General features: G+C 42.2%; 2 protein-coding genes across 9 annotated transcripts in view; one reads left to right on the top strand and one right to left on the bottom strand.

Moving 5' to 3' along the window:
* Nucleotides 1–12,084, top strand: part of LHFPL2 (LHFPL tetraspan subfamily member 2) — a 174,351-nt gene extending 162,267 nt beyond the window's left edge. For both annotated transcript variants that reach the window (XM_005211215.5, NM_001099151.1), the window contains 1 exon segment: nucleotides 7,953–12,084. In XM_005211215.5, coding sequence (XP_005211272.1) covers nucleotides 7,953–8,209 — 257 coding nt within the window. In that variant the 3' untranslated portion in view covers nucleotides 8,210–12,084.
* The window catches only part of SCAMP1 (secretory carrier membrane protein 1), a 150,707-nt gene that overhangs the window by 8,197 nt on the left and 120,850 nt on the right, over nucleotides 1–21,660 (bottom strand). For 3 of the 7 annotated variants that reach the window (NM_001076054.2, XM_059890510.1, XM_059890513.1), the window contains 2 exons: nucleotides 21,421–21,571; nucleotides 14,777–14,875 (listed from right to left, as the gene is read on the bottom strand). In NM_001076054.2, coding sequence (NP_001069522.1) covers nucleotides 14,814–14,875; nucleotides 21,421–21,571 — 213 coding nt within the window. In that variant the 3' untranslated portion in view covers nucleotides 14,777–14,813. Of the gene's footprint in view, nucleotides 1–11,018; nucleotides 12,291–14,776; nucleotides 14,876–18,739; nucleotides 21,572–21,660 lie in introns of those variants that run through there. The other 4 variants (XM_005211208.5, XM_010808829.4, XM_059890511.1 and 1 more) reach the window with 3 other exon arrangements.

Genomic DNA, 21,660 nt, shown 5'->3' with positions numbered 1-21,660 from the left:
AGAAGGGTGTACACGGCAGTGGGAACACAGAGAATAACATTCTGGCAGCAGTGGTGACAGATGTCACACAGGTAACACGTGAGCCGGGACGCGGGGAGTGGCGGGTATTTCCAGGTGGATGAGTGCCCAAGGGGTCAGCATGAGTGACACCCCTTGCTTGGGGAGTGGGCACTCCCCAGGATGACCTAGTTGGAGCCCACATCTATTGAATGATGCTATGTCTGCTAGGCCCTGTCTGCTGTGAGCTCTCCAGAGATCCTAGGATATTTCAGAGCATTAGAATGAGCACGTTACAACCTAGTGCTGGCTGAGTGGGCATCATTTCCTGGGGGCTTTTCCAGACTGCCGGTAGCCGTAACAGACGGCCATCTTTCCTTCCTGTCCTTAGAAATTTTTCTTTGCGAACTGAGGTCTAGTCGGTCTTTACTGTTTAGTCTGGAAGCCTGTCTGAGGAGGAAACAGGAATATGATGGCCAAAGACGCACTTGCTGTTCCGCAGAGTAACGAGTGCGTTAGTGCTAGTTCTCCCTTGGTGGGCCAGGGAAGAGGGCCTCCTTCTGGACAGGCAGTGGGCGACCCACAAAAGGCAGGCCGCCTGGAGTCCGTCCCTCGGCAAGCAGGTGGTGGTCCCGTGACAGAGCCGCAGGAGGGCTGGCACCGACACAGCAGGGAGACTGGGAGGTCACTGCACAGCCTTCCCCACGCTTCCCTCACCGGCTGTGAGCGGCGGTGCAGACTCGGCTCCCCCGTTTCAATAGCATCCCCTACTCTTAAAGCTGGAGGTGGCCATCTTCAGACCAAGTAAAACATTATTTTATTGTATTCAGCAGCTGCTGGTCTTTCCAAAATTGGGGGCTTGGCAGGATTATGGAGGTTCCCCCCCTACCTAAGGGATTTGATTGACACTTATATTTGGTAACATATTATTTGATTTCAGGGCAGCATTAAGAAAATTCCCTAAGATACATAATTTTGTGGCTGGTCTAATCATAGTCAGTGCTGTTGATCAGGAAGACTATGGCTTTACTTTTCCCAGCGTGCTTCATTCATTTTCTTTTTTAGCACCTTCTTTGTTTTAGGCACTGGAAACTCAGCCAGGAGACCCAGCTCCCACCCTCTCTTTTTAGAGCTCATGGAGTCTAATTATTTGAGTTAAACCAGAGCTGTGTGTGTATGTCGCCTACAGACTAAGAAAGATTTCTCTGTAGCAGGCTAGAACTGCTGGGTGTCCAGGTTGAGTCTGAAAGCTCCTTCCAGGCCAGGGAAACTCGTACTAAAATGCCACAGGGACACAGTGGATGTTGCATTGTGACTGCTGGTACCCATGACAGCCAGCATCCTATGGTGGGCTTCAGTAAACTGTCAGGACTGTCTCTAACTTGGGCTGGGGTAGCATCTGTAAGGCAGTCCAAGTGACTGGCCATCACTTCCGTTAATGTCTTTCTTCCCCAGATAAGGCTGAATCACCCCCCCAGTGACCCCATGGTGAGCATATGCTGGCACCTTCTAGTCTTCCTGGCACAAGGAACTGAGGCTGTTAGAGAAAAGATGGGCTGCAAGGGGGAGGGTATCTCTCAAGGCTGGGGAGAATCGTACCTACTTGGGTGCCACCCCCCGAGTGGAGCTGCCGCAGGGGCTACCAGCCCTCTCCACTGCCAGGTTTCCTGGAGCCATGGCTGCTGTCTTGAGCAGTTGTCCAGCAGCATCCTCGATGCCTTTCCTCCCCCTCCCAGCTGGGCCTGCTGCAGGTCAGCCAGGCCCCAGGAAGAGAGGCCAGTCAGAAGAAAAGCAGATGCCCGCTGGCCTAGTCCGTTTTCTCTGTCACCCTCCAAACCCACGCACACCCTGAAGGTTGATGCAGTAAAAAGCAAGGGGATGGAAAGGCCCCAGGGACGGGCTGGCCTCGCTGCAGGAGCTGCTGCTTTAATACCTCCAAGGGAGAGACCAGTGTCTGCGTGGCTCTTATGTGAAACTCAGTCCAGAGCACACCTCGCCAGCGGTCCCTGGGGCACTCCAAACGCGGATGAGGGGAGCCACGCCACATTTGCCACAGACTTGGTGTATGTCTTACAGCGTGTCTTGCCTGTGGTCTGATGTGCCCATTCTGTCTCCGTAGCTGGTATCATCAAGCTCATGTGGACTCTGAGGCACATGTCTACTTCTAGCCCCTGGGGTTCACAGGCCTCAGACGGGCAGTGTGACAGGGGAAGCCAACCCACCAAGAGGCTGCATCTCTTTTCCTGGTGGGGTGGTTCATTCTTGTTGACTGGCATCTGCCAGAGTTACGTTACTCTTTCTCCTCCAGGGCACTGTGGTTCAGAAAAACTCTACTGCAGAACAAGCTGCCCTGACATTAATAACGTTTTATTAAGAGTCTACTCTGTGGCAGGCACCGTTCTGAACCCTGGCTTTCTAGTAGTAAATCAGATGTCCTGCCCTTCTGGAGCTTAGTTTAGAATGGAGATGGATTAACAGTCAAAATAAGTGAAGTATCAGGTTGAGCCGCATGAAACCACCATTTTTATAGGTTAAAAAAAAATGGACAAATAGTTTCATATGACAAGGTAATAGATTGTTACCAAGTTCGATACAGGATGCTCGGGCTGGTGCACTGGGATGACCCAGAGGGATGGTACGGGGTGGGAGGGGGGTTCAGGATGGGCAACACGTGTACCCCCATGGAGGATTCATGTTGATGTGTGGCAAAACCAATACAATATTGTAATTAGCCTCCAATTAAAATAAATTTAAATTAAAAAAAAAGAAATGATACGGAAACATACCGAAGCAGGGAACAGGGATATCAAGTCAGGGGAAGGGAGGCGGTTGAAACTGTGAGTAGGTGGGACCTGAAGACGAGGCGGCATCATCCGAGGGGAGCATGGCGAGAGCAAAGGCTGGAGCAGACAGCGGGGGCGAGAGAGGTGGGCGACAGAGCTGACACAGAGGACTGCAGGGCTGTGGACTTTACTCAGAGCTGGGAAGCCTTTACGGGCTTCTTGAGAACTTTACTTGGAGGCAAAAAGAACCTGCTGGGCTGGTGGCTGTGACTAGGGGACACTTGTTAGCGCCTGGGGACCAGTGCCCCAGGAGTAGTGGGGAGTCAGGACCTTGGGAAGTGAGGAGCCTGTGTGGCCACCTGAATCACGAAGCTTTCTGGAATTCCTTTGGTAGAAGAGTCTTTTCTAAATACCTAGAGGGATGACAAACGTCTCTTCTTGCTCACCTGAAGGCCGGCGGTTTTCTCTCGCGCTCAGACAGTCGTGTGTGTTCATGGCACTGATCATGCTCCATTCGGCTCTGTTGTGTGCAAGGAGCAGAATCCTCGCAGCCAGGCCGCCCAGGTGGGAACACACGTCATGTGCACTGGGGGGCTCACAGATGTACCAGAGCCACTTCCTGTCACCCACCTGTGCGGACTGCCCTGTGAGCTTATAATCAAGCTGGGGCTTTCAAAAGACTCTTAAGCATGGCACCCTTTTATGATAGACTCCCTGCTGTTCACAGATGGATTGGCCAATAGCAACCACAGGATTTTAAGTAGGCCTGAAGCACTTGAGGAACCTCACCTGAGCTACCAGTCAGGGAACAGCTCAGGAGAAGTACAGGGGTAAATATACCTGTCTGTGCTGAAAAAAAAAGGGGTCTGATGATATTAGAAGATTTCCCGGAAGGATCTGCGATAGCCATGTCACTGTGCATCCTGCAAAGAGTCAGACGCAACTGAGCACCGAACAACAAGCCAGGGCCCAGCACAGGGCAGCAGAGCTGCTAGGTGACGGCAAGTCCTGCTCGCCCTAGCTCCTCCATGTTAACATGCGTTCATTTACTAACTGGACTTAAGCCACGTAATACAAATGACGTCCACAATTCAAATACACACACACTGGCCTTTTAAGAGAAAGAGCGGGTAATGCTCCCTTGCCCCCGGCTGCATGCCTCTGCATCCTGATAAAGGTCAAGGTGAGGGGTACTCCTGTTCCCAAGGCAGTAACTCAGGGCTGTCTGGGGAGGCCTTACAAATAGCTGTGAAAAGAAGAGAGGCAAAAAGCAAAGGAGAAAAGGAAAGATATAAACATCTGAATGCAGAGTTCCAAAGAATAGCAAGAAGAGATAAGAAAGCCTTCTTCAGCGATCAATGCAAAGAAATAGAGGAAAACAACAGAATGGGAAAGACTAGGGATCTCCTCAAGAAAGTCAGAGATACCAAAGGAACATTTCATGCAAAGATGGGCTCGATAAAGGACAGAAATGGTATGGACCTAACAGAAGCAGAAGATATTAAGAAGACATGGCAAGAATGCACAGAAAAACTGTACAAAAAAGATCTTCACGACCCAGATAATCACGATGTTGTGATCACTGACCTAGAGCCAGACATCCTGGAATGTGAAGTCAAGTGGGCCTTAGAAAGCATCACTACGAACAAAGCTAGTGGAGGTGATGGAATTCCAGTTGAGCTGTTCCAGGTCCTGAAAGATGATGCTGTGAAAGTGCTGCACTCAATATGCCAGCAAATTTGGAAAACTCTGCAGTGGCCACAGGACTGGAAAAGGTCAGTTTTCATTCCAATCCCAAAGAAAGGCAATGCCAAAGAATGCTCAAACTACCACACAATTGCACTCATCTCACACGCTAGTAAGGTAATGCTTAAAATTCTCCAAGCCAGGCTTCAGCAATATGTGAACCGTGAACTTCCTGATGTTCAAGGTGGTTTTAGAAAAGGCAGAGGAACCAGAGATCAAATTGCCAACATCTGCTGGATCATCAAAAAAGCAAGAGAGTTCCAGAAAAAAACATCTATTTCTGCTTTATTGACTATGCCAAAGCCTTTGACTGTGTAGATCACAAGAAACTGTGGAAAATTCTAAAAGAGATGGGAATTCCAGACCACCTGATCTGCCTCTTGAGAAATTTGTATGCAGGTCAGGAAGCAACAATTAGAACTGTACATGGAACAACAGACTGGTTCCAAATAGGAAAGGGAGTACGTCAATGCACAGTACATCATGAGAAACGCTGGGCTGGAAGAAACACAAGCTGGAATCAAGATTGCCGGGAGAAATATCAATAACCTCAGATATGCAGATGACACCACCCTTATGGCAGAAAGTGAAGAGGAACTCAAAAGCCTCTTGATGAAGGTGAAAGTGGAGAGTGAAAAAGCTGGCTTAAAGCTCAACATTCAGAAAACGAAGATCATGGCATCCGGTCCCATCACTTCCTGGGAAATAGATGGAGAAACAGTGGAAACAGTGTCAGACTTTATTTTTCTGGGCTCCAAAATCACTGCAGATGGTGACTGCAGCCATGAAATTAAAAGACGCTTACTCCTTGGAAGGAAAGTTATGACCAACCTAGATAGCATATTCAAAAGCAGAGACATTACTTTGCCAACAAAGGTTCGTCTAGTCGAGGCTATGGTTTTTCCTGTGGTCATGTATGGATGTGAGAGTTAGACTGTGAAGAAGGCTGAGCGCCGAAGAATTGATGCTTTTGAACTGTGGTGTTGGAGAAGACTCTTGAGAGTCCCTTGGACTGCAAGGAGATCCAACCAGTCCATTCTAAAGGAGATCAGCCCTGGGTGTTCTTTGGAAGGAATGATGCTAAAGCTGAAACTCCAGTACTTTGGCCACCTCATGCGAAGAGTTGACTCATTGGAAAAGACTCTGATGCTGGGAGGGATTGAGGGCAAGAGGAGAAGGAGATGACAGAGGATGAGATGGCTGGATGGCATCACTGAGTCGATGGACATGAGTCTGAGTGAACTCCGGGATTTGGTGATGGACAGGGAGGCCTGGCGTGCTGCGATTCATGGGGTCGCAAAGAGTCGGACACGACTGAGCGACTGATCTGATCTGATCTGAGGGAGGAAACTTCCCAGGTTCCCTGTGCCTGGGGTGAGGTTTCCTAGGGAACAAGATGGGGATTAATCAGGATTTATCATAGGCCTTAAAGATACAAAAGAATTAGCTCAGTCATCCTAGATCCCCCCAGCTGAGTTACATCTGTTCAGATGGAGAGTCCTTTATTCTTTCAAGGGTACTTTTTTGTAGCCTGGCCTTTCCCCTGATTATTAAGTTAGTTGTTCAGTCACGTCCAACTCTTTTGCGACCCCATGGACTGTAGCCCACCAGGTTCCTCTGTCCATGGGATTCTCCAGGCAAGAATACTGGAATGGGTTGCCGTTTCCTTCTCCAGGTCGGTAAAGGTAGGGAAAGAGAATCGAAAGTCAAGCTTAAATTAGGAGGATAGAACTGCTATTCCAGTGTATCTAAAACACAGGTCTTTTTGTCTATGAATTAATAATCTTGGTTATATAGATATCATTTTTCAAATAAAACTGTCTTTTCCTGCTGCATATACCATTGGCCAAAAAGTTCGTTTGGGTTTTCATACCATCGAATGGGAAAACATGAATGAGCTTTTTGGCCAACCCAACAGAATAAAGCCATCATCTTCTTGCAGCATCCTTTCTACCAAGAAAGTTTTGTTGGGTTAGCTTTGGGGCCCCTCAGTTTTCTTTGTCATCTTGGGATCTGGACTTCCTTATAAGCAGCTTCTGCTGTGTGAGGGTGAAGCAGGCGAGGTACCCTGTCCCACCTCGGCCCCGAGCTGGCAGGGAAGGTAACTCTTGATTGCACAGTGAGCAGTAAAGCTGCAGAGATAGTAAAATAGTGGACCTTTAGTGTGTCAGTGTGGTGAGATCAGCAGAATGGAAACAGAGCTTCTTAGTGTCTACTCAAAGCTGCACTTACTTAAAAGCAATCAGACAAAAAATTCTCATGAAGTTTGCATGTGGTTTCAGAATGTCTATGTAAATATAGAAATCACTGTCCTAGGTATGAGGTTGGTTGCTGATGAATGCCAGCGAACTGACCCCTCGTGGGCTTATCTTTAAAGCATGACACCCAAGTTAAGATCTGGTCTCTTGCATTTGACTCTTGTTCTCTGTGAATTCTCTTAGAATTCACATATTTTCTGCCGAAAGCCAGACAGTAAATATTTTAGATTTTTGCAGGCCGCAGGGCCTGTACCACCCCGCTCACTATGCTGTTCCTGCACTGCCACGGGCAGTCCCTAAATGAACAGGCATAGCTGTGTGCTAGTAAAACTTTACTTACAAAAACAAGGCCCCGCTTGACCTTAGTTTGCCAACCTCTGCCTTACTGCATGGAGAAGGTGATGGCACCCCACTCCAGTACTTCGCCTGGAAAATCCCATGGATGGAGGAGCCTGGTAGGCTGCAGTCCATGGGGTCGCTAAGAGTCAGACACGACTGAGTGACTTCCCTTTCACTTTTCAATTTCATGCATTGGAGAAGGAAATGGCAACCCACTCCAGTGCTCTTGCCTGGAGAATCCCAGGGACGGGGGAGCCTGGTGGCTGCCGTCTGTGGGATCACACAGAGTCGGACACGACTGAAGTGACTTAGCAGCAGCAGCAGCAGCCTTACTGCAAGACGAGCCCTATGGGAGGAAGTAGTAACAGAGTCACCTGCTTTCCTAGAAGAGAAATTACTAGTGGGTTCACATTCTGACACGTACATACGAGGCTAAAGTGAAAGTCACTCAGTTGTGTCCGACTCTCTCTGCAACTCCATGGACTACACAGTCCATGAAATTCTCCAGGCCAGAATACTGGATCTTTCCAACCCAGGAATCGAACCCAGGTCTCCCGCCTTGCAGGTGGATTCTTTACTAGCTTCCATAAGGGAAGCCCCGAGGCTAAAAGTATTCCTAATAAAGTGACTATCTTGATCAGGCCAGGTTAGTTGCACAGAACAGTACTGACACTCGAAGAGTCTGGTCCTGGAAGCAGACTCAGTATCGTTCCGCTACTGCAGCCCGGACCCCACAGGCTAGAGCAGGCATATCAGATAACCATCACACAGACAGTACCGTCACTCACTCGCCACGGGGTTTTCATCTGTTCTCTCTTCTGCCCTGCAGGCCTCTTCCTCATCCTGGGCTTGATACTCTACCCCGCTGGCTGGGGCTGTCAGAAGGCCATAGGCTACTGCGGACACTACGCGTCGGCCTACAAACCTGGAGACTGCTCGCTGGGCTGGGCCTTCTACACCGCCATCGGGGGCACGGTGCTCACCTTCATCTGCGCTGTCTTCTCCGCCCAAGCGGAGATCGCCACCTCCAGTGACAAAGTACAGGAAGAAATCGAAGAGGGGAAAAACCTCATCTGCCTCCTTTAGTTTGGAAGAGACATCAAGGCCGTTTTCTTGCTCACCGTAACCTTGTGAAACACTTCACTTCTGGTTCCATCATTTGGGTCAAGTGAAGAACTAGCCTTTACCTACCGAAGCCACATTCCACAGCCTCCCAGGACCGACGGCAGGCTGCGTCCAGCCACGCCGAGCACTGCACGTGAGGGCCACAGTGCAAATCGTAAGAGATGGAACGAGAAAACCGCACACAAGCCCTGACGTGGAGTTTCGTTCCGTCGGACCCCATCTCCCCCCAAGGCTCAATGAAGGATGATGATCTGACATGAAAGCAACAGGTTCTCTGGTAACAGAAGGGATCACAGGCCGGATCTGCGGGCGGTTTTAGACGTGTGTTCCTGCACAGGCTGCGTGCCCGCGGGCATCTCTGCCTCTGGGGCGGGGGCTTTGTTTCCTCTCGTTCTTTCACACTGTCTCCTCTGGGGTCCACAGTGAAGACCGTACATTTACCGGGGACATGACGTGCGCCACAGGGCACACACCAAGACACTGCCTCTTGCTTAGCTGACCTGAGCAGTCAGCAGGGACAGTGTGGAATTCTACTGTGGGACTTACTCTAGGCTGAACTCCAGAGTCAGGTGGGTCCACTGAACTCTGAGTGTCTAGAAATTTGAGGAGAGAAAGGATGAGGACCTGTCCCACCATGAGAATAAAAGCACAGACAGACTCCTATTAGTAGAGACAGAGTCACTCCACTTCCCAGCCGTAGCACCAGTACTGGCCCAGTCTCCTCTGCCACCAGAAATCCCGTGTTTTCCCCGAGGGCTAGGACTGCGCTTTGACTGCCGGGGGAAACTTCAGTGTTTCCTCCTTCCAGGGACCCAGGTCTCCAGGCTGCTGTGGCTCACTCAGAGAGCATGCCTGAATCCCAGCCCTTGCGGGGAGACCTTTCCCCACTGTGCGGTAACTAAGCAGCACTCAGCCGTGTTCCCGCCCTCGGCAGCAGCAGATGACAAGGAGCTGGTCACAGGAGTTATGTTTCTGTAGTTACTGGCGTTGGTCCTGGATGCAGACTCAGATATCATTAAATTGCTCTAACCGGTGAGTTTACAGCAAAGGCTTCATTCTCAGGAAAGCATAGAGTAGAAGGTTCATGCAAAAATGAGTGCTCAACCAAGCTCCTAGCACCTGCCTACAACTGTTTACAGAAAGAATGAAACACCACTATTAAAAAGGATCCAGGGGCTTTTAATCTAGTTTCTATAAGTCACCAATATAACTGATTCAGGAAAATGGTATTAGCCATCACTTCAACCTTACCCTGGAATGATCAAAGGGACCAAAGGGAACCTAGCCTGGTATCACCCTGAACTTCAGAATTGCGGGATGCTACAGAGACGCTTCCTTACAACTTAAGCAAATGGGATGGATCCACCAAATTTCTGGAAGGATTAAAAGTATGGGTCTTTTTAGGCTTATGAATCTGCTTACTTGAGGGCTTGCTTTGTTTTGAAAATTTAACAAATAACTAATGAACCTTGTTTGGGCAAGGTATTGTGTGCTAAGCGCCACCAGGCACAGAAGAACCCTGATTCAGATCTTACAACCCTGCCCTGAGTAAAATCATCTTAAAGCTGTGTGAGTCTGAAAACCACGCCTTGCTGCAGAACGAGTAATTGCTTTATATTAATACATAGATGGGATGGAGAACTGAAGTTTTATTCCCGTCTGGCCGTCGGCCTGGACCAGAAACCATTTTATCTCACAGATTATGACCTAAAGGGCAGGAGAGGTAGGGGTGGGGAAACCAGCCTTTAATGAGTTCACCATTCTTAGACCAAAACTGAGAATAAGCAAAGTGTACCTCTGTGACTCTTTTGAAAAACAAAGGGGTAAATATGTGTGCTCACAGCAGCCTGCCTTCCGGACTCGGGAAACAAGACCTGTGTCTGACATCACACAGAAGGAGGTGATGGCGGCCACCGAACAGGGCTCCTGTCCCTGCTGGATAGGGACGCACAAAGTCCTGATGCCATCATACTTATCCCTTTTTAACACTAGGAAATTAATTTAAAAAAAAAAAAGGCAATTCCAAAAATAAAGTTCCCTCCACCAGGCAAATAATCTTGATTAAAAATAATACACATTTTTTTTTCACAAGATTCACTTTTCCTTCTATACAACTTAGAGAATGTATGTTATAATGCTGATTGCACACTCTCACTCTCCTCCCAGAGAAAAGTCATAAGCCTAGAGGATCCTCTGAGCAGGTCCATCATCTTTACTGATTGCTTTTCCACTGCGGTGGGGTGGAGGTATATCCCTAGATCACTCTAATAACAAGTCATAAGTGAAAATGTGCCCTCTCTTGGCCAGAAGAAAGTCAGTTGACAGTGTTTACTTCATTGGTCTGAATGTCACAGAAGACCAAAAAAAGCACATGCACACATACACAAAACCCCAAACCACTAAAAACTACTTAAAACACTGATGTGTCAGGCAGAGCACAGATGAAATCTCTCTAGTAGAGAAAGAGTAAAGGTAAAGGTGGGCCTTTTGAACCTGCAAGTCCCTTTAGCCAGGCTTCAGTTGGGATAAACGGAATATCAAAATCTTGCTAGCCTAGATGAAAACTGCATGGCTGTTTAAAAACCACTGAATGGGAGGAATGTGTTAGAAACAGATTGAAAACAATTAGACAATCATTGACCTACATCTATTTTTCTAATAAATTTCTATCAATCACATAATTGCCTCAGTCTAAAAATCTAATATACCTGGACCATCACTGCTACCAGAAAAAGTCTTATTTATTTTTCGCCTGCATTTGTGCTTCAAGTTTTGTGATGGGGCTGGGCTTCTCAACGAACTCCAAGAAGGCAGAAGTGTTTGCTTTGGATTCTGTGGATTCTTTAAACCTGTGTGCTAATTCAACAATCTTCATGAACTGTGTAAGGGTTTTTGTATACTTATCAAACATCTGTGGTGTAATGATCTTTGTGAAACATGTATTCTGTAAAGTGCCATAGTCCTTTTTTTTAATGTGTGTAGCATATTTAAAATATATATTATATATTATACATACACGAGTCTGTGTGAGAGATGTGCAATAACAAAGGTGTATGTATGTTCTGTTTTTTTGGGAACTGGACAGGAGTCAGAACAGAGACTGTTTCTGTTTTGGCAAAGGAGAGTTAAAACATTTTGCCTTCATGGCCTAGTCATTAACCCAGAACAATTCTAATGCTACACAGACCTATGTGAAGAAAAGACTGGTATGAAATCACCTTTCCCTGGGTCTGAATTAATCACTAGACGTATGTGAAAGGTTAGGCTGGCCGGCCAGGCCCAGGTGATGCCAGGCTTTCGTGTGAAATGTGAAGCTGCCGTGTTGCCTTTTCTGTTAGCGTGATAACTAGTCGTTGGTACATAATCACTAAGGAGCTATTTCTTAACCTGCTTGGATAGACCACGTTAATGCTAGACCACTATTTAAGGGCTAATCTCACACCTTCTTAGCCATAAGGGTCTGCTTAGACCAGACCTCTCTGTGCAATAACATATGGCCCCTGGAAATCCCAGGCCTGCATTTGTACCGGGGCAGCACAAGAAGGGCACGACTGGGGTTTCTTCTGAGACTGTGGTGAAGCGCCTTCCAAGGCTGGGGGTCATGCGGTGCTCTGGAGGAACTTGGCACCACTTGATATTATTCAGCAGCCACTTGAGCCAAATATAAAACTGTGTTACCGCTGACGGACTCAATCAGAGCCTTCGAATTTCTGGTCATCCTATTGTAAACTAATACATTATTTGTCTAGCATTGATTAGGTTCCTGTGCATATGTATTTTCACCACATGCTCCCCACCCTCCCCAGATATGAATTAAACCAGATTTTGCAAACTTATTCTCATTCTTTCAAGTCTCATTATATTGTTTCAATATGATGTGTATAATCTGATCAAGAAAATATCTACCAAATTTTAAACATTAGCATATGTGATACTGGTGATAAGATATTCAAGTATTTTAACTCTGCCATTCACTAATAACATATACACCTACCTGATGTTAGCTTTAACATGAAGTATATATTTCTTCCCCTGAGAAGCACTGATGTAAATATAAATAGGAAAAAAAAAATTAAAACCCTCTCATATGCTACTTAGTTATCTAAATTTTGAAGAAATATGGAAATACTTCAAAGTATTGTGACTATAATGTAAAGAAATGTGTACAACAAGGGAAAAGTCAACTGAAGGACACGTTCTCCTCTTCCAACAAGAATACCACAATTAAAAGCCAATCATGGAGCAATATACATCCACATTTCCAGAAGGTAATCCTGCCCATAAAAAGCTTCATCTAGAAACAGGACTCCACTTACAAACTCAAGACACGTACAACCCTTTTCATAAACTCTTATTCAACTCTCCATATCATGTGAAGAACTTAGAACATACAAAAATAGCTTTATTTTCTTGATCTAGAGCCTGTGACAGCTGAAACTACTGTATGCTTTGGCTTCTAGGCATTCGAGACATTTTAACATTCCTGACATGTGCCGGATTTCTAATAGGAATCAACATTAAAAGCTGACAAAATTACCCAAATCAATAAAGGCAAGTTTTTTCCAAACAAATTACAATCTAAATAATCAAGTGAAATTGGACATTTTCAGTTGCTTTCTCAGATGTTATTAACATCTTTTTCAAAAGTTAATCCACAAGACAAAGGACCCTGATTTTATATTTCAGCACAGGCTGGGCAACCCACACCTGTGCTTCACATTTCACCCTGAGTTCTTACTTAGCAATTTTGCTACCAGCTTGATCTTCCATGGCTTGATCTTCCTGGAACACACTGCATTCAACTCATTCCTAGCTCTCCTTAGAAATCTCTGCTTAACATAATAACAGTCTTGACTATCCTGGACATTTCCTTTAAGGGAGCTATTTCAGCAGTTTCCAATAATTCAGTACCTTTTTTTTTTAACTCCCAAACACTAAAGGGTAAGAGCCTCAAAGCAGATTTCTAGCCTCCTCCCAAAGCAGCCAGTAATGTCTTCATTTCAGGACCCCATCGGTTGCCTCGTCACACAGTTGTGGCCATCTGCGGGTGCCCCTACTCTCTTCCTCACTGCAGCTTCCTCCTCACCCTGGAGAGTTCTCCAAGATAAGTCTTTTAAGACATGACCTGCTCACTTTGCTTAGATACACAGGATGTAAATAAAAGCATAAATGAATAAGAGGAAGTAGTAAAACCACATGGAATAGAAAAATCAATCAAATAATTTGTAGCTCTTTGACTTTTTATAGTCAAATATCCTGAAAAATCTAGTATCTATACAAGCAGTCCACCATGGGCATATGTTTGGGAGAAACCACTAAACTTTACCCTTAAGAGAAGGAAGCCCGAATGAAGGCAGGAGATAGTGAAGACAATGAGATGAAGAGACGTTAGGGAGAAAGAAGGGACAGCTTGGGGAGCGATGAGAAGCAGTTCAGGGAGTAGGGGAAGGAGTCTAAGATGGTTTGGGCACTGGGCAGAACGCGGTGCCTTCCCCCAGATCAGGAAGCCAGCGGGACTGGGACAGTGAAGGCATGAAGGTTCAGCCTAGGCTGCCAACGTGAAGTCCCATGCGCAGCTAGAAACACACGGTGGAGAGAAGACCAGCTGGGTGACAGAGACTTGGGAGTCTTCAACATGGACAGGCAGTAAGAACTTTTAACATGTTTCATGGCTGGTACTGTGCTAAGCACTTCTTTTTAATTCATTTATTCATTAAAACCTTGTGAGTAGAAACTAATATCCTCATTTTATAGATATATTAACTGTCACCCAAGTAACTTAACTGAGGTTAAGTAATTTATCCCACATGAAAAAGCTGGTAAGTGGCAAAGCCCAAGTTCAAATACAGGTTTGACACCAAAGACTACATTCTCCAACAGCTGTAGTTTCTTTCTACCCATAAGAGAGAAAACAAATACAAACCCCAAGGAGACAACCAACATCTCTGCATACTAAACTCTTAGAATAACTTCCAAATTTAACTCCAAAAAAGCCACACCATGAGATGACAACTGATGAAAACACTGCTCCCTTTCAGAGAAAAACCTGGTAATTTTTCATACTTTCCAAGATGACAACATATATCTCAATTTGCTCAATCTAGAGAACAGCATTAAAAATTCATCAAGTATATGACAGTGATAAAAAATGATAGTTTTATTATAAACAATCTGTATATAGCACAGGGAACTATATTCAATATCCTGGGATAAACCATATGGAAAAAGAATATTTTTTTAAATGTATATATATGTGTAACTGAGTCACTTTGCTGCACAGCAGAAATAAACACAAAATTGTACTTTTCAACTATACTTCCATAAAAAAATTATAAATAATCTCTCATCAAGAAGAAGCAGCCATTATGATTACATAAGGGGCCTATTTTCTTCATAGCTAATATGACAATTAAATGAGGATTTGTTTGCAACTTAAGTTTCTCCAAACACACACACACCCACACGCACACACGCCAAGGATCACTGAGGAAGCAGCACTGCTGTGAGGAGCAGGCAGCAGGTACTTACCCACAGGTTGTGGAGGTAGGCCTTGGTCTGCAGATTTTCAAAAATACACGCTGTACTTTTTTTCTTGATTACTGAATTGTTTTCTAGAGTCCATTGTCCCTAGAGGATGGATATGAGTTACTGGAAATGTGGAAGATGGAAAAGAGAGAACTGGAGAGAGGTGGCACCGGGTGGTGGAAGCAACCCCACATTCGCCAAGAATCGGGGGCCTGTGCTGGCTGCCTCTCCCCTGCCACCGCCACCACTCACTGAGTGACTGGGGTGATTTCCTATTCCTCTAAAACGGGGCCCAAGAACAGAAATTCCAGCACAGGCTTGGTGTGAGGGTTAAGTAACCGACTTAAGTGAAGCATTTAGTACAGTTTCTGATATACAGAAAGTCCCCAATAGTATGTTATTTTTAGAAAAAAGTTAAAAGAATCTTCTGTCCAGACTAATATCATTTAGAGTCGATCTTAAAAATGAAGCATTGTCCTAAAAACTGTGAAGAATAATATAACCTGTTGTTAAACCCAATCTAGTTTTTACCTAGAGAGCCTCAGTGGATTGGCTACCTTGGCCAGCAATTTTTTTTCCATCCTGTACTAGTCATCTTTAGCTTAGGGCTTTCAGCAAGTAGAAGATTCCTCTGTAGATACAAGATACGTGGTCACTCCTATTTATAAACAAGGAGTATCAGCTGAGCCCATCATCTGTGGGAAACCAGAATGCTCAGAAAACCCTCCGATTATTTGTTAAAGCCTACTGATGCCAAAGCCTTCTTAGAAAAGGAACATCCAATCACAGCACAGTGTAAATAAAGATGGAGATGGAGGGCGTAAATTGATACAATTTTCTGGAGAGCAATTTGACAATGCACATCCAAGATCATAAAAATCTATACTTACACTTTGACCAAGCATATTGTCCTAAGGAAAGAACACAAGCTTGGGTCTGCAATTTAGCAATAATATATTTCTTGGTAAGTTATTTATAATAAAAAAGAAAAAAACTGAAATTCAGAACCTAAAAGAGTAACAGGATTTGAAAAATAACATGTGATACATGCATATACAGCCGCTGTTACAGAACTAATTCATCAATAGGAAAAATTCAACATATTTATATCAGAATTGGAAAAAAGATTACAAACCATTGTGTAAGTTAAAATTCTCTAGCAAAAAGCCATAGGAAATCGACTCAAGATAGCTCAGAAGGAAAAGGGTAAGAATATTACTTGGAGAATGTGATATCCAGCTAACAAAAAAGGGGTGAACAGCCAGGCCTCACAAAAGAAACAGAGAGCTGGTAAGGCCTTTCCTATGTCCTTCATCTGACTTCTTCTGCATGTCTGCTTCATTCTCCACTTTCAGCACACATCAGTTTTCTGGTAACTCTTTCAAAGTCTTGGCAGAATATGATTATCCACATGGCCCAACTCTGAAACAGTATAATTCTAGACAAATCTACTTTCAGAGTAAAAATTTAATGAGCCATGTATGAGTCCACTATGGCCAGGTGACATCCGGTGCCAATGTGGTCTTCAGGGGTCCAAAGAAATGGGGTTTGTGAAAGCTAGACAGAACTCCTTAAAAGACCAATTACAAGGCTGTAGAGGGAAATCTTATTTCTTAATATTAGGGGAAAAAGTGGCCTTCCTGGAAAATTAACGGAAAGAAATGAACCAAATTTTAACAGTACCTATTTGTGGGTATAAAATTATGAACCACTGTAACTCCTTTTGCTGTAAATATTTTTTTTAATTTATATGAAATGTAATTTTAATTTTATAAATAAGTTAATTTTAAAAGCTTAACTAGCAGGTCATTATGATATAATACCAAGTAAGGGAAAAACAGGATAAAAATTCCCACTATTTATATCCTTTAACTATATAAAATATGTATGTATACAAAAAGAAAGCAAAAAGTACAGTAAGCATTAAAAGTGGTATCTCTAGATGAGAAAAATTACATATTGCTTTATTTTCTCACTTATTTTCCACATTTTTCAGTAGTCCCACAACAGATACACATTTCTTTCATACTAGAAGAAAACTAGTTGGAGGGATGTGTATGCCCAGTGGGCTCAGTTTTTGTGTAGGAGACAATAATGTTGTGGGAACTTCTGTAACCACCAGAAGAAAAACAGTTATTCGGGGCATTTTCTTCCTGAATAATAATGTAAACTGTCACGGTAACAACGACTCATGACCATGATTTATCTTGAGAATTACTGGCCCACAAAATTTTTAAAGAGTTCTGGAGGAATTCTAGGATTAAAGCTAAGTACTATAAAACAAAGAGTTAAATAAAATGTGCATTCTATGGTTCTACAAATTCAACTGTTTAAATGTACAAAAGATAATAGTCAACATATGAAACACTATAAGGCAGAAGAGGATTAACGACTTTCTATCTCCAGTAAAGATAAAATGGGTTTAGTGGCAGAAGAATTTTAACTACACCATCAGCTACGCCAACTCCAGAAAGTTATGAGCTGAAAAATAAATCAAGATTTAGATAAAATTTAACACTCACTGCACTGTTACCTGCTGGCTCCTATGCCCCTTGCCATTTGAAAACATAAACAGTGCTGATGAAAATTCTCTAAGTTGAAGGCTTTGTCTTATCAAAACCACATAGTTAAACTGTAAATATGAAGCCCACAAGAGGGGTAAGAACACTAGAGGGGAGCCTTTCCCTATTTTGCTAGAATCTTCTAATCAAGGACATCTATTGTATTTATCTAGGATAGATTAGAGGCAACATCTGGCTAGCTTAGAAATTTTCTACAGATTCCTTTCTATCTTTCTATAGATTGTGATAAATCTTAAAGTTTAAAAATACTCATTGTTAACAAAAAGTGTGCTGTTGTATAAAATGTACCCTAAAATTCTGGTAGAAATACTTCACTTTCCATAATATTTAACCACCGAGATACAACCTTTTAGTTTAATAAACAAGTATTATAAAAAATTCTAGTGTTTTAAAACACACAGTTCTACTCTAAATAAATTTATACTATGGCACTTGAAAAATCTATCAAAGTACAGATTTTTAAACATCCTCAATTATTTTTACATTAACCGCTTTTATTTCACCTCTAAAGTTCTTAATCACAAGGAATCAGTAAATTCCTTTAAACATTTAGCTTAAGGAAAAAATGAAAGAATCACAGTGCAATGATGAGTGACAGCACAGAAATTCTAATAAGGGAAAACTGCACAAAAATGCAACAGATTCTGTACAGAAACAGTGTAGATTTTTACCAATAAAAATGCAAAATTAGGTGCTAATGCCAGTGTTTTCAGAAAAAGATAAAGCAATAACTATAAAAAGCATTATGTACTACAAAGGATTTACAGAAACTAAAACTTAATTAAACATAAACTCCCTCTAAAATGCAAACCATACATTGTATCAACATGATTTACAAAAGGCCTATATCCAGTGAAAGTCCAAAGTCACTTTTAGGTAACACCCAGAAAACTAAAATGCTGTTCCTATTTTAATTTAACATGAATTTCTCAAATGAGATTCACCATGAACACTTTTTTTAGACTATATTTTTTATATCCTCTTTAGATAATCAGATGAAAAATCCAACAATACACAAATTGGTACTTTCATCAGTACATAAAACAACAACAGGTAGTGAGTTTAGGGAACAGAAAACAAGCCCAATCGCGTCAACACAATACTAGAACAGAGGCGTCCATGTGAGCCCGCAGGGGAGGTCTGGGCCACAACACGGGTTTTCTGTTTTCAATCTAGCTTCTAGTCTGCGTATTTTGACCTTACAGTGGTCGAACTATTTAACTAGTGAATCTCATGTTCCACTACCTACAAAGGTCTAAACCAACAGAAGAACTGTCATGTCATTTTAAAAAATCAAATGTGGTATTTCTATATACATTGAGTCCTCTGTATAATTACTGCCTCTGAAGTGCTAATACAGTATTTAAAATTACACAAACAAACATCCAGTAAACAGCATTTTATTTTATGACACTCTGTGTTAATACAATAAATATACAAAACTTCCAAACCACCGAAAACATGCAACAGTAGAGGGACAGATGGAGGGCATTTATATAGAACCATGACAATCACCATAATGGCAGCGCAATAGTACTCATTGACAAAATATACAGACATCCTTAGATAAATAATCCAAGTTCCAAATTAAACACCACTGAGCAATGATTTTCCAGTGTTCAAACTTTCGTTTGAAATAAAATAGCCAAAACAATACTACAAACTGAAAACTGACGTGGCTCCTTACAATGTGAAGACCATTTCATGATTGTGATACTGGGTAATACTAATATCAAATATAAACCACTAACAAATGCCAATCTTTTACTGAGTGCAAATGTGACTATTTACTAATAGTTGTTAAGAGAATAGAGATTATAAGAATTAAAAACTCCTCTACCTTATCAAACTGTTAAGCAGTGCCATCATTTTAATGCACATTTATGTTTTTAAAAAACATTTTTCTCTTTATAAGCTTGTATTAACCCAAATAACTGGAATTTAAAACAACACTTCCGCCATCCAAACAAAAAAAAAAAAGGTACTGTTGGTTGTAATTATTCTTTGCTACTTAGCAATAGAGGATTTCTACAGAAGAGAGAGAAGCATTCATAATTCTTGAAGAAAAGTATTGATATCTCAGTATTCTTCAAAAGTCTCTATGATAAAGTTTTCATCTGTAGTTTAAGGAGAAACAAAAGGAACTTGAAAGATAATGACAGACCTAAGTGCTTTTGTTGTATTTTGTGGTTAATGTTTTGAATATTTGTAAAATCCACGCTCAACAAAGCATACTGATGAAACATTTTTCAGTAAGATTATAGGCTCTAAAAAACTTGAATGGGCTTATTTGGTTGAGAAAGTAGGTAGAGATTATCACTGATCAGAAATATTCATAAAAACAGCTTTAAATTCATACTCTGAATCCTATTTTCATCAGAGTAAAAGAAATATCTTCCAAGTATATTACTTCAACAAAGCCCCAAATAAATCAAATGTAAACACCATCTGGATGAAGCTGAGTTATACCTAGCATCACACAAAGCTTCTTTCATAAATAGGAGAATTTACCTTCCTACCTCTAGGATGAAACTCATTTTAACTCCAAATTTGGGGGGAAGAATAAAAATGATTTAACCATTTACACCCAGCTGATTTTTTAGTATCAAATAATATAATCCAACAGACTACCCCTTCCTTAAAATCAAATTGCATACAACATACTCATTATTCTGCAATCTGAGGTCTGCTAATGACTTCCAAAACAATAGTACTATGACTTTACAAGTGTCTTTGAGGCATTTAATCAGTTATTAAAAATGATTCAAAGTTTCAATCCAAGTATACTATAAGAATGAAGTCCTGTGCTGCATAGTAACAATTTTAACATGATTATGTTCATAATTAATGCATTCAACTATATCTGTATTTTCTTGCTTGGTTCAAGTTAAATGTTTTATTTTTTCTATTGCTACAGATTTTAGTGTGTTCAGTGTGTCTCAAAAATTCAAAGACTGAGGTGCATTAGGGATTCAAGTATAGTGAAGTATCAGGGTCTTTTTAATGCCAACTAGACATGAGAGGCTAAAAAAAATAATATCTTAAATACTGTTATGTTCTTTCAGGACATGGAGTCAGGCTAGACTTTAACACCTCTGTTAAAAAGTACACAAGCATACCCCAAAAGAGAGCTGCCCAACACAAGCTCAGTTCAATTAAAAAGAGTAGCCACAAGAATATACCAAAGTTTCCAAACAGTAATATTTTACTATGGCATGAATACTGAAAATTAAAAACAAAAAGGTATTATCATCACTACATCCTATTCCACCAATTATCTACTTTTTTTGGATAATGCACTGCATATTATATTATATCTTCATATTACATCCCAGTACATTTTTATTTAAAAGAAAGTATTATAGAAAATCATTTCTATGATTCTATAAACAAGTCCCCAATCCTACAACCATAAGCAGTGCATAACCCAAAATACTAATTCTTTTAAGAAACATGGTATCCATGCAAGATCAGAGATTGATTATCAAAATATCAACTACTCTAAATAAAGAAAATAAAAAGATAAAATTTACATTATCTGCTTTGAAAAGCACAGGCTCTTCACCGGTGACTGAAACCGCTAAAAAGCAAGCCAATTTAAAAGTCCCTAAATTTCAGATGTCCTATTTCTTTCAATATAAATAAGGAAAAGGAATGAAGCATTGCTTTACTGCTCAAATGTGTAATTTTTATGTCTAAGATTCTGGACAGAAGGACTGCAGCAAGTACTAAGTGCATTTTCTAGTAAGTGCCATGTTAATTTCAGTGTGTCACCACTGAAATAATTTGCTGAATATTCATCCCCCCAAAAATATGGAGAATGTTTATTTTGTATGTAATATTTTTTCTGCAAGGGGCACTGAACTATTGAGAAACTGTCAGGTAAATAATAAGACGAGGAAGTTTTTCTGCTTTTAGCCCATGCACAAGAGATTAGGAAATATACGTGCTGTGTGTACTGTGTGTTTGGAACAAAAAAAAAATGTATAGAATACAGTAACTAGAGAAAAAAGTACAATCAAAAGGTAACAGTGCGTTGTCGGAAGACTCTCTAAATTTGGTTACCCTTGAACGCATTCTGAGCTGCACTGCTCGCTGCAGTTGAAGCTGCGTTTGCGGCCGCGGTCTGGACAGTTTTGTTGGACATCACACCTGTTGCAAACTCCTGCTGGGCCTTCTCAAAACTAGCACCTGTTGTGCGATACAGTCCATGTACCTAGGGAGGCACAAAAAAGTGGGAGAAGATGAGTGGTAATCCTACATGTTCTTTAGCAACAGCTCTTCAATTAGTCTCAACATGACTCA

The sequence above is a fragment of the Bos taurus genome, chromosome 10 (assembly GCF_002263795.3).
Source record: "Bos taurus isolate L1 Dominette 01449 registration number 42190680 breed Hereford chromosome 10, ARS-UCD2.0, whole genome shotgun sequence".
NCBI classification, from domain to species: domain Eukaryota; kingdom Metazoa; phylum Chordata; class Mammalia; order Artiodactyla; family Bovidae; genus Bos; species Bos taurus.
Note: the sequence above shows the minus strand (reverse complement) of the source record. Positions and strands in the feature narration are given on the sequence as shown.